The following is a 13,739-nucleotide window of genomic DNA, read 5'->3' as shown; positions in this document are numbered from 1 at the left end:
TAAATTAACTATTGCCTTGTTTTCAAAGTAAAGTATAATCGTGAGATTTTACACAAACATACATTGAATATAAAAACGTAAACAAAATATTAATTAGAATTAAACATAATTGGCATTTAGTTGTTATAAAAAATAAACTTAAATATCTATATTAATGTTTTGCACTATAAAAGAAATGTAAAAAAAGATACATTTTAGCTTAATTATTTATTTTTAAACTAAATTTAATAAAATATTTCACCAAATAAAATCACACATAATCCCCCTATACATATATGTATGTAAATGGCAACACCAAATGTTTCCGTTTATTAAAAACAAACTAAAATTCACCACGTGTTAGTAAATTCAACACACACAACTTTGAGTGTGAGCACAGAGAGAGAGAGTTCTCGCGAAAAGTAAACAATTTCACTCAATGAGCTGAACTGCATTGTGAGTAAACTCTTGTTATTGTTTTGAATTTGTTTTGTTGTTTATTTTCTTTTTTCGCGCACATGTCTACCTGTAGGAAAACTGTAGTAGTCCGGCAGCCATATTGGATGCCATAATTGTTATTTGGTGAAGTTGTTTTTGTTGTTGACAAACATTAATGCAGTATTGGTATCCCTTTCGCACCCATTTAAGGCCATTAAGAGAAGTGCATAGTAATTAATATTATGTAGAGCAATACAAATGATTTATTAGTTTGATTACTTCTTTGGTTTGCTTGACAAGATAAATTCAATTTAAAAAATGGTAAACATAAAAACCATTAATACAATATATGAATATGAAATGATGTATAGTTAATATTCATAACAACAGAATTATTAAAGCTGACCTGAGACAGAACTTTCAGAAATATGTATGTATATAGCAAACAAATACACAATTCAAATTTTAACCCTTAAAATAATTTCAAGTCAAATATAAAAGTCGGGTGTCTTCGGAACTTTTGTTGATAGTGTTCTAGTCTGCCAGTTCAGAGGTCGTGGGTATGATTCCGACTAAAGACTCTGGTAAAGGAGCGCACAACAGGCCTGAAGAGGCCTACATATGTCTCATTACGTCTCACTCGCACCAATTAAATCAATTACTTCGTATAACTGTTTTAAAGTTATGCCTGTTTGGATTTCGTTTAGTTGCCTCGTTTGAGGTTATGTTTAATTAAATAATACTTTTGATTAATATATTTATTGTTTGGGCCTCCAAAATCCTATATAAACATATAGTTTGATTTAGGGCTCTCTCCGAACCAACAAAAATAGTTTTAAAATACTTAATGCTTTATTAAATAATACTTTTGATTAATATATTGTTCGGGCCTCCAAACTCCTATATAAACATCTAGGTTGATTTTAGGACTCTCTCCGAACCAACAAAAATAGTCTTAAAATACGCCACTAAATTCGCCAATCGATTAGTATATAACCAAAAAATCCACCTTTGGCGAAAAATCGCCACTTCTGACAGCCCTGCTTGTAACTGCATTTTCACAGAAAATTTATTTATTTTTTTACTTTGATAAATTAATTTGCAGCTCGAAACTAATCACTAACTTACCTTCGCTTCAACTGAAAAATTGATATTTACGCTTTAACAAAAATATTTTGAAAATATTACGCAAACATCAACAATACACAATAATAAAACACCATGCAAAAACTGCAAACAATTGATTTTTTTCCAAAAACCATAAAAAATCATAAAAAGTATTTTTTTTCAGCAGATAACTAAAAAAAAAATTACAAAACCTATCTAAAGGGTGCCATAAACAAAAACAGCTAATAACTGAAAAAATACTAAACGTACTTATTTACAATAACAATTTATATAGGATTTCCTAAATATTGTTTCGAAACTATATATTGTAAAAAAGAATATCATAAAAATTTCCCGTAACTTTAGGCACTACAACTAAAAAAATTAGTACAGGTAGCATAGAAAATTTCTAAAAAAAACGTGTATACAAGAAATTTGCACGCACAAAAATATTGTATAATCGCAAAATTTACAAGCGCAACTAAAATATTTGCTGTGTGTGTTATTTTATTTTTTTTTTGGTAAAAGCCGACGCGATATCAAGCAGTGTTAAACCCGGCATGTAGTCCATCAATTGCAACCAGTCAGTCAGTTAGTTAGCTAAACATTCAGCCAGCCAGCAGCATTCACTCAACACTCAACAACAAAATTCCATACAAAACATTTAAAAAATAAAACAAATTTTTACCCTTTTTTCTTACGCCAACTACAAAATGCACGGATGGGTGCCAAAAATTAGCAGAAAACCCATAGAGCACTTGTGTTAACTGACAAAAACGGCAGAAAGTAAACAAAAAATATTTCATTTACAAACAAAAAACAAAAGTGTTCATGCTCTATGGGAAGACAGCTGAGATTGGAAATTAAAAAGACATTCTTCTGCCTGGATTTTTTGTAAAAAACGGAATTTTAAAAATTTGTTAAAAATATCCTGTAGTTTTTATGATAGTTAGAAAGAAACAAGAAAATAAAATTAAACAAAATTGTGCGTCATTCATTAGAATAATTTAAATTAATTCAGGTTTTTTCATATTGATTTGGTAACAATAATTTGTAAAAATTAAGTTAAAGTTACCCCTTTTCTTGTCTTAAAGATAACACCATTTGAGTCATTTTAGTTTTTACTTCTCAAGTGTGTAAAGGAAAAAATATTGTCTCTTATAAATTGTTTTAAATGTCAAGTTATTATTAAAGTTTTTTGTCTTTATATTTTTTTGCTAATTAACATAAGATTATTTGCATATTTCTTTGTTATAAGATGAAAACAACAAAAAAAAAAAAAAAAAAAAAAAATTAAGAAATATTTAATTAAATTTTGTTTTACTTTTTGCTTTCAGGTCCTAATGGTTGCCCTCGTCGACGTGGTCGTCAGACATATACACGTTTCCAGACATTAGAATTGGAGAAAGAATTCCATTTCAATCATTACTTAACAAGGAGACGAAGAATTGAAATTGCACATGCATTGTGTTTGACAGAGAGACAAATAAAGATTTGGTTCCAAAATCGTCGCATGAAACTTAAAAAAGAATTAAGAGCTGTTAAGGAGATAAATGAACAAGTAAGTGTTGAGAATTGAGTTAAAATTAAAAAAAAAATATTTAAACATTTGCCAAACATTTATAGTAAAATTTTGATAGTATTAACAAACCCTTTAATGTTTTTTTTATTTTTGTGCATTTTTCAGGCTCGTCGTGATCGCGAAGAACAAGAGAAAATGAAAGCCCAAGAAGCCATCAAATCCGCCCAACATAATAACAATAAATTGCAACAACAGCAGCAGCAACAACAGCAACAACAACAGCAGCAACAACAGCATCAGCAACAACAACAAGATCATCATTCAATAATCGCCCACAATCCCGGCCATTTGCATCATTCCGTTGTGGGGCAAAATGACTTGAAATTGGGTCTTGGCATGGGTGGTGGTCTCGGTGTCGGTGGTGGACTCGGTGGTAACCTTGGTATGATGAGTGCGTTAGATAAAACAAATCACGATCTTTTAAAAGCCGTTAGTAAAGTAAATTCATAAATTTGTTTAAACGATTGCAAAGAAGTATAAACCCCCTTAAACATGTACTGAATTATAGAATTTGATTAACACACAAACTATTAAAAGAAAAATTTAATACTAATAATATTTAAATTAAAATAATTAAAAACAAAAACAAAAAGAGTTAAATGAAACATTAAAAACATGAAAACAAAAAGTTGATATAGTTGCAACAAAATACGTAAACCTTTACATAGTAATTTTAGTTTGTAAAAGATCTTTAAATCTCTATAAATATTTGAACTAAAAAATAATAAATTTAATATTAAATAATTATTTACATTTTATAGAAATATATAAAAAAAATAAAATTCGAGTAAAGAAAATGAAATTTAAATTATATAACATTTAAAAATAAACGTACACATATACTTACTCTACATACATTAACTATTATTCGTATATATACAAATATAAATAAATAATTAAGTATATAATAGTACATACACCTACATACAAACAAACAAAAAAACTACTTACATAAGTCTAAACAAATTTATATATATTTTATTTTAAATAAATAATTTCGAAAATAGCAAACAATTAAAATCAAATAATTTGCTTCTTAATGTAATATTTTAAATTTAAGTTAAAAATTTAAAAGAAAATAATTAATATTTAGCAACAAAAGTACTGAATTCTTTTGCTTTAAAAGTAGTTTTTTAATTATTATTTTTAAAATGTCTCTATGTGTATTTGGTATTTGAAATGCAGTGCATTTCATTTTACTCTTTTATTTAGTATTTCTTTTAATTTAAAATTTGTTTCTTTAAGTTTTCGATGATTTTTATTTTTTTTTTTATATAAACAATAATTTTAAATAAATTGTTTTTGTTTGCTTTACTAATAATAATTAATAATAAAATCTCAAAATTTGTTTATTCTTTTTTGTTAATATTTAGTTGAAATGAAAATTTGTATAAAAAAACGTAACTTAATTTCGTCTGAAACTTTTATGCCATATTTTTTAGTAAATTTAAGAATTTATTATTTTAATTATAAAAAAGTAAATTCTACAAAAAATATAATTATTGTTTAATGTTTTATTGAGAAAAGAAGTCCAGGTTAAAAACAAGCTGGTGAAATGTTCGTATTAAACTCTTGAAGCTATTTGAATTTTGGAGTGTTTTTTTAGTTTAGATGAATATTATTTAAACAATATCAATTGGATTTAAACTGAAACATAAAAAGTGCCAACATTGAAGAGGTTATTCTGCACTATGGGATTTATTCGTAAATTTTTCTTGTTTTTTTGACATTGGTCCTTGTAAAAGCCCTTATATGGAAATTAGAGAGGTTGCATTATCGATTTTATTAAAACTCAAAAATGATGATGGATTAATTGAATTTCTAATAATTCTAATAATTAATGAAATATCAACATTTTTGTTCTATATTGCAAATGAAACAAGATATTTTTTTGAAATCGTTCTATAATTTTTATTTCATTCATGATTAAATGAAGATATCTGATAGTGAAAAAATTATATGATTTTCATTAAAAACTTTGCATAAATTTTTACTTTATTCACAACTTAGAAAGGGAGTTCTATTTGTAAATTTTTTTAAAATTCATTAAAAATCAAATTCAATTAAAAGGGATTCATTTTAAGCTGAAAATGGTAAGTGTCAAAAATAAAACATTACAATCGGTGCATAAATTTTGGAAAAATGCTAATTTTAATAACGGAACCTAAAGTTACATTTTGACATTTTATATAAGTCATTCATTTTTTAATCCTCTGTTGAACATTAGATTGAAATCATGGTAAATTCGCATTAGATTTATTTTTTCACCTTAAAATATTTTTACCAAAATTCAAATGGCTTTAGACATTTAAATCTTCCATTTTATTGAAATAATAAAACGAAATTATTATTTTAAAACATTAAAAACAAAAAAAAAGGTATTTTATAAAACAAAATCATAGATATTTGGGTATGTTACATACAAAAACATAATCATCATTAAAAAGCAGAAAATTTTCAATAATTTAAAAAAATAAAACAAATACGTAATTATGTCGTTTGCCAGTGACTAAAAATTAATTTTAAATATAAAAAATCTGAAAAACGTAGTTTTTAAATTCAATTCAAATAAAATAATAAATAAATTTAAAACATAAATGTACACGCTAATTGCTTTAAATAAAAACAACAACAAAAATATTTACAAAAAATTAAAAAAAAAAATAAAACTAATAAAATTGTTAGGTTGGCTTTCAAATAAACAGAAAATTTAAAACAAAAAAAGCCAAAAAAATAAAAATGAAAATTAATTAAAAAAAAATTAAAACACAATCTCAAAATACGTATTAGATAATAGGGCCAAAATTACTGTAAATTATAAATAATTATATTATTAAATATATAAAAAGTATATTATTATAACAATTAATATTATTAAACTACAAATAAAAAAAACACTTCCGTTAATAAAAAAAAAACAAGAAATACACTTAAATACGTACACAACAAACAAATGTGAGTGAATCTGATAAATAAGAGTAAATAAAAATATTTATAAATAAAAATTAAACACAAAATCTATTGAATATTTTGCATAACGTTGAATAGAATTGGACAAAAATGTAATTTATTTTAAAGGAAAATGACAAACAAACTTCACTCAAAACTAAATACGTAGTCTGCAAAAACAATATTTAAAAACAGAAATATATACATACAATATAAATATTATATACAAACATTAATAAGTAACACATACAAACAAACATTCAAACATACTGACATAAACAAGCAAATTAAAAAAAAATCCTTTTAATGTAAGTTGACAACAAACAACCTTTCAACACTACAATTAAAATAATACAATAAACGAAAACAAAATGAAACGAATGAAAAAATAATAAATAAAAATTATTTAAAATCTTAATAAAACAAAAAACTTTTACAAATCGTTTTCTTCCAACTATGCTAAAGAAAAGCCAAGTTAGGTTTACTTTTTACTTTGTCGAGAAAAAAATTTATTTGTTGTTTTTTATAATTAAAGTGATATTATTTATACTTCTTCTTAACATTTATGAAAATTTGCTTTAATTTATTAAATTTTTATTATTCTTCATCTTTCTGTTAAAACAAAAATATATAAGTTTTCCTTTCTTTTAAATTCTAGCTTCTTTTAATTTTAATTCATTATTACATTTTAATATTAATTGTTGTTAATAATTTTTAATTAGTTTATATTTATAAATATAATATTAAACTTAATTTTCGTATGTTTATAAATTGCGTTCTTTTTTTAAGTTGTAAAACATTTGTATTATTAATTATTATTTTAATTATAAAAATATAATTTTTTTATTCATGTGTGCTCAAGCTCAATAATGCAAAAATTAAATAATGAAAATTTTACTTATGAGAAGAAAAAAATAACAACTGTTTTTTTACTTTAAAAGAGTTTGAATAATCACCCTTATTCTGCGTTTCAATTCGAATCGAAATTTTCTCCGTTTGGCAACTTTGGTATCCTGCATTTCGAATCGATGATATTTCCGTTATGGTTAATATTACATATGTATGTTATATTTTCAGAAAGTGTGGAGTTTTTCTATATCAAACGATTTTATTACATTGGTACATGTTTTACTAAATATTTTGATAAATATTTTTTTTAGTCTTTTATTAGTATTTTTTAATTAAAATTTAGTACCATATAACACATAGTATTAATGGTCCTGTATCCACCTTAAAGTATATCAATCGGCTAAGAATTATTTTCTGAGTCGATTAAGCCATGTCCGCCCGCCCGTCTGTCTGTCCATGTAATCATACTACAGGACACAATTTTGAAGCCAAATGATGAAATTTGGTACACGTATTACTTTTGACCCAAGGATGAAACTTATTGATTTTGGTTGATATCAGTTCATTATTTCTCTTGGGCCCCATACAACCGGACCCCCTAAATTGGGCTTTAAAGCTAAAGATTAAGCCAAATACTAATATCTCTACAAAAAAGGCACAACTAGATTTTATGTAAGCATAAATGATACTGCAAAATTGCATAATGATCGGCCTTTATTGGACCCCAGCCCACCTCTGAAAATGGCTTAAACGTCGCTGATTTCCTTATAAACTCTTTTATTTCGATGAAATTCGGCACAACAATATTTTATGTCAACAAAATCCCTTTTCCAAATTTTGTTAGGATCGGTTCATATTTGACACTAGCCCCCATATGTAGTAATTTTCAGAGAATCAGAATTTAATAAAAAATGTATCGAAATTAAGGCAAAATTCATCCGAAATGCTTTTTTATTATAAATAATCATTTAAGATATAATCATTATTTGTGTAGGGTATCAAATGATCGGCCATGCCCGACTATACTTCCTTACTTGTTTCTTTTTAGAAATTATTTTTTTTGAAAAAATTGCATAGCTTCTTAAGAAACAATTTTTCGTTTAATTTTGCCTTTGTTATGTGATTCGAAAATTCTGTTGTCAGATTTAGGGTAGCCGTAAGCTGTAAAAACGAATACTCTGCCCAGTAAAATATTTTCAAATTTTGGTAATGAGTATTGTAGGTAATGTAATTATTTCATATATTACTTGGTAATGAGTGGCCTTTATCACTAACATTAATTTTTTTTGAATAAGATATGGAATTAGCTAGTGGATCTATCCCTAGTCGATATTAGAAGTTTTTTAAAGTAATATTTGTTTTGTTTAAATACCATTCCAGATACAATGATAAAATAACTTGTTAATGGAGTATTGAGGAAGATAATAGAGCAATAAACATAGAAAATAACTGTAAAGCCGGTTTTAAATCCGGAAAAGTCAAGTAAGCACATTTGTAACCACTTATTTTTTGGTCATTGTCGAACAAAAATAAGTAGTTATTCACCCAAAAAGTAAGTACTTACACTTTGCTCCAATATTACTTTACTACTTACCGGGTAAGTAAAGATTATGCTGTGTGGTTTTAGTATTAAAAACTTGTTAGCTTGTGTTATGATGCGAAATATCTATATAAATAGCTGATTGAGGAAAAGTCAATCAAATATACAAAAGTCGTTGTCCTAACTTTTGAAAACGGAGAATGACATTACATTCTACGACCTTAAATTTAGTTTATGTGTTTCGGCGTTTTTCTGTGTCATTTCAAAAGTTAGTTATTACTATGTTTTACGAATTAAAATCATATACAAAAAATTGTACAAAATTTGAAAATGAATTATGAATAGACTTTTGTAGTGTGCAAAATATGTGTACATTAGGGTGGCCCCGTTTGTATGGAGGAAAAATAAGGTTTCAATGCTCCCAACTAAAATTAAAGTTTAATTGATTCTAATATACCATTTTAAAAATTTTTGTCTTGGCGTCAATATTTGGTGAGCTGGATCAAAGTATAAAAAGGTCCTTTTTTGAGTTTTTTTTGATTTTTTTCATATATCTTCCAAAGGAAAGATATGAAATATTGGTATCATTGGAAAGGTCCTTGAGAGACGCTTTAAATTCCATATCAGCAAAAGTAATCGAAATTTTCCAATTTTTCGGGAAATTTTCAGATTTTTACATTTCAACACAGATGAATTTAATATAATTCGTTGAAATGAATACATAATAATCCTCAATAAAATTTACTCAAACGGTTTTTGGAAACAATGAAGAAATAGCTATCAATTTTTACTAGGACCAATAGGTGAAAAGTTAAACTCTTTTAAATAAAACCCTGTATGACTAAAATGTCCAACTTTGATCCGGCAGTTCTTGACCGATACAGATCAAAATTTGAGTCTGGCCTACTATCCAATAGTACTAACCTTGATGCAAATTTCATTCAAATCAACATCAGCTTTTTCAGATATCGTGTTATAAAGATTGTAATTACTCGTTTTTTCCTAATTCCGATTTTTGGTTTCCTGTAAAATCTAAAAATTAAAAAAAATTTTGACATCGAAATTAGTCATTTGTTGGCATCTATTTATATTTATATAAATATGTGTTAGTTATTAAGTGCAAATTAGAGAAATATGTATGTATGTATGCATATTTTCGGAATACATTCATAAGTACATAAAGTTAACCACAGAAAGTTCACCCAGCAAAAACTAAGTAATGGCTTTCAATTGTAATTACTTACCTAACAACATACTTTTCAATGGCTACTACATATCGTCTGGATTACATAGAAGTAGTCTAATAAGTTCTTACTAACAATGTGTTATAAAGTAAAGATATAAAAGCTGTATGCGTTTTTTCATGCGATTTTGTAAATCGTACTACCTTTTCTAATTACATGTAACCTTTTGTGGTAAGTACTTGCCTCCAGTGACATCACCGTGTTAAAATAATGACTTAAAATGCTATTGTGTAAGTAAATTTTAGCATTTAAACCCCTTACATAGTTTTTACTGGGCACATTTAATGTCTTATTAGTTTGATTGTGTAGTAAAAATTAATATCAATTATTTATGATTCATACACAATATAACTAATTACAACAAATTGATTTCTGCATTATTTAAGTCATTTGCACATTCTTAATATAAATAACAGCATTAAATTGTGGTAATTATGAGCTTAATAATATTTTTGTTAGAACAAAATTAATAAAAGACATTGAAATTTCTACCCTCATGCAAAAATCATATAGAATAGAGACTTCTTATGCAGCACAGACACGTTTTCCTTAAAATATACAAACATACATACATGGGAGTATTGCAAAAATAATCTTTAATTAAATTTAATTAATTCAGAAAAAACAAAAAAGGATCCAAATTTAGTTAGACTTATGTTTTGTATGTATTTATGGTATAAACGGATTATAATAATATAAGCATGAATGAAACATGATATAAATTCATATACCACATACATACATATGTATGTATGTACTACATATATTTACTTATATGCACTCACACATTCTGGCTTACGTATAGAAAAATACATTTATTATAAAGGAGATTGTATGTTCGTATTTATATTTATGGCAAACACATATGTGCGTGTTTAAACGGTTAAATTGATGCGATTTGTATAACAGGAAAAAGAGAGTGCAGAAAGTAAGAAAGTTTTCTTATTTTGCGAATACATTTTCGTCTTTTGATTGTTGTTATTCTGTTCCAATAATGTGTTCGTTTCCTAAGGAAATGTAATGTCTTGAACGGAAACGGAAATGTTAAATTGCTTATGTATGCAATAAAAACAAACTTTACAAAATTACAAAAGAAAAATAAAAAGCGCCATATCAAATGAAAGCAAAAATAACTTTACATTTACAGTGATGCACAAAAAAAACAGGAAAATAAAATATGTGCCAGATTTGCTCATGATAATATAATAACATCTACATAATAACATTCGAACATTAGCCTTATATGGGTCAAAGGACACGGGAATCATGCAATGTCTGTCATAAAAAGCATATTATTGAATATTAGCATGTCAATGCTCGAATTCCCTGGTCAGGAGATACTTGCTAGATATCTCCAACGTTGTGTCCCTACATGGATCACACATAGAACCGCCTATCTTTTTAATCTTCAAAGGCCTCAGTTAGGTAATATAGTATCGGTCATAACTGGCCACTGCAAATTTGGCAACCATGCTAGGCGCACAGGTTTACCGTAAAACGACTTCTGTAGAAGTTGTCAAAAAGAGAATGAAGAGAACACGGTAGTCCATCTTATCTGTCATTGTCTAGCATTGGAAACGGTCCGTTTTCGAACCTTAGGGTCAATTTATTTTAATGATCTTTCAAATCTGAACTTGTCAAAATGGCTGTGAACTCCAATTTCCTTACCTTACGTCTCATTTGTGTTATCATTTCTAGGGTTCCATTGACATCTTCCTTCTATTTCTCTCCCTTCACTGTCTCTCTTTCTGCTATCCCTTTTCTTCTATTTTTCTTACAGGTCAAATTACAAAGGGATTATTATATATATATAACTTTCGCAGCCACCTGTCAAATCTAACCTATATATGTATGATTTTATCTTTGAAATACGATAACTTGTTTTAAAGTTATTTAAGAAAAAGTAAAATTTCACAAAACATTCAAAGTCGCTTATCTCGAAACGTTTTTTTTTTTTTTTTTGTTTATGACAGTCTTTTAGTAAATGAGCGATATATGTATATCTGCATTATATACCAATCTTCCACAAAATCCCAAAATTAAATATTTTAAAAGACAAATTTTACTATTCACTGTACAAAACATTGAAACTCGTATGTATTTTGAAAACTTTTATACGAAATTTATATTCAAACAAAATTTTTTGTGGCGTGAGTGGGTGGAGTTTTGCGTAGTAGTTGAGTGTCATAGAACTTCTTGTTAGGGGTTTTTTTTTTTGAAGAGGTAGGGGCATATAGAAAATATGATGGCCCATAATAAAGGCCGTTTAAAAGACGAAAAGTTAGAAAATGAAATCAAATCATCATTCCGGGCACGTTCTTAATGTTGTAGTTCATATACAGACTCAATTTAAATGTGTTATTAGAATCATTTAGATGTTTGCTGTTCGTTACTGTTTCATGTTTTTTCTTCTCTATATTCAGTGAAATTAAAATTCTATGAAGAGTAAATCGAGTTTTGTATAATTTAAAAAAATGCAAACAATAACCATATATGTTTTTTATAAAAATGTATGTACTTCTAAATCACTTGTTTAATGTTACGTTAAATTGTTAATTTTATGTTTTAAAAATTAACTAATTTATGACTTTGTTACCTACCAGACACAGACGAGATAGAATTTGAATAAAAAAAAGAAAGAGAAAAAATATTTTGACATTTTTAAACCAAACAGCCATTCATTGCAAGAGAAAGAACTATTTTAATTTATTTCTTAGATAAATTTTTGTTAGCACTCCACCCCTTAGTTGATCCCTGTTTAATTATAACAAATCACAGATGTTCCTGATCCCTTGCGTTACCATAACAAAAGCTCATTACATTTTGCTGTTGTTGTTTTGTATTTCTTTGTAAGGTTTAAATTTAATGCATCTCTTCTTAAATTTAAATAATCGGAATAGGATTTGCATTTCTGTCGCCTTGTATTTAAAATTATATTCGAAACCCAAAATAACAAAATCGTGAAAATGATGTGGATGTCGTGAAAGTGTGGTAACAGCAGTTTTAAATTACATTTTTGTCCATTCGTGTTTTCATTATCGATAATACAACAATTATAATGTGCACTTGCTTATTGTGTGAGTATACTGGACGCCAGAACTTTAAAGGAGTTATTGCGTTCGTTTTGCCAAAGTCTTAATGTGAAATTATAAAATGCAGTTAAATTCGTTAAAATTGTAAATTTCCTCAATATCGATTTTATTGGCTATTATGCAGTTTTTAGCTACGTCAGTATGTTTAAAGCATGATAGGATGTAAAGTTTACATTGTAAACGATAGAAGAGGGGATGACATGTTCCAGAATTTGAAATCTACTAGAAATCTTTATTGGCGTTAAATGTCTAGTATTAGTTATTTGCCCGGGAAAAACATCAAAATTTTATCATAAAGTCTCATTGAGGGGAAAACCATAACTTTCTAAAAATATTTCTTTTTATTACTAATACTTTGTATAATTATTTAATTCTTTGTACGCTCTGGTTCTTTTCATTTGTAATATTTAATTGAAACATAATTTTGCATAAATTTTATGCAACCTTATTTGCTGCACATTTTTCTATTTTAACTCTAGTAACGAATCGTATAAAATGGATTTACCTTCCTTCTCAACCCTCTTTAGAATCACAATCAGAACAAGAGCCCAATCTAGCTACATATTGATTAAGAAAGGGTGTTTTAAAAATTCTAAAATTCAGCAACATTCAACGCCTGTATTCGCGCCCAATTGTTGTCACCATTTGCGTATTTGTATGTAGTGTTTATCATTTGGAGTAGATTCATTCTAATTCCCTGTGTGTGCATGGCTGTATGAATTGTTTGTCGTTAGTGTGTCTCTGTGTGCAAAAGGGTCTTTAGTTGCAGATGAACCCATTAAACCCAACCATTTTACATGTTTTTGCTTCCAGCTCCTTTTTGTTTTGTTCGGCTGCCTTCATCATTCTATTCCTAGAGTGAGTGAGTTTCTATTGTCATTCAGCTTCATTGATAATGCACAGGTTGTTATTTTTTTGCCCGTCTATTTTTTATTTTGCAAATAATTTTTCCATTTTTT

General features: G+C 27.0%; 1 protein-coding gene across 3 annotated transcripts in view; it reads left to right on the top strand.

The window, feature by feature from the left end:
• Window positions 1–6,113, top strand: part of LOC119616012 (homeobox protein abdominal-A) — a 35,558-nt gene extending 29,445 nt beyond the window's left edge. For all 3 annotated transcript variants that reach the window (XM_037972127.1, XM_037972126.1, XM_037972125.1), the window contains 2 exons: window positions 2,862–3,085; window positions 3,212–6,113. In XM_037972127.1, the coding sequence (XP_037828055.1) occupies window positions 2,862–3,085; window positions 3,212–3,556 (569 nt within the window). In that variant the 3' untranslated portion in view covers window positions 3,557–6,113. The remainder of the gene's footprint in view (window positions 1–2,861; window positions 3,086–3,211) is intronic.
• Window positions 6,114–13,739: the final 7,626 nt, after the last annotated feature.

This window comes from Lucilia sericata, unplaced genomic scaffold (genome assembly GCF_015586225.1).
Source record: "Lucilia sericata isolate MDLA Ls3-8-SP2 unplaced genomic scaffold, ASM1558622v1 Contig000052F_arrow, whole genome shotgun sequence".
Lineage (NCBI taxonomy): Eukaryota > Metazoa > Arthropoda > Insecta > Diptera > Calliphoridae > Lucilia > Lucilia sericata.
The sequence above is the reverse complement of the archived record's forward strand: the minus strand, read 5'-3'. Positions and strand labels throughout refer to the sequence as shown.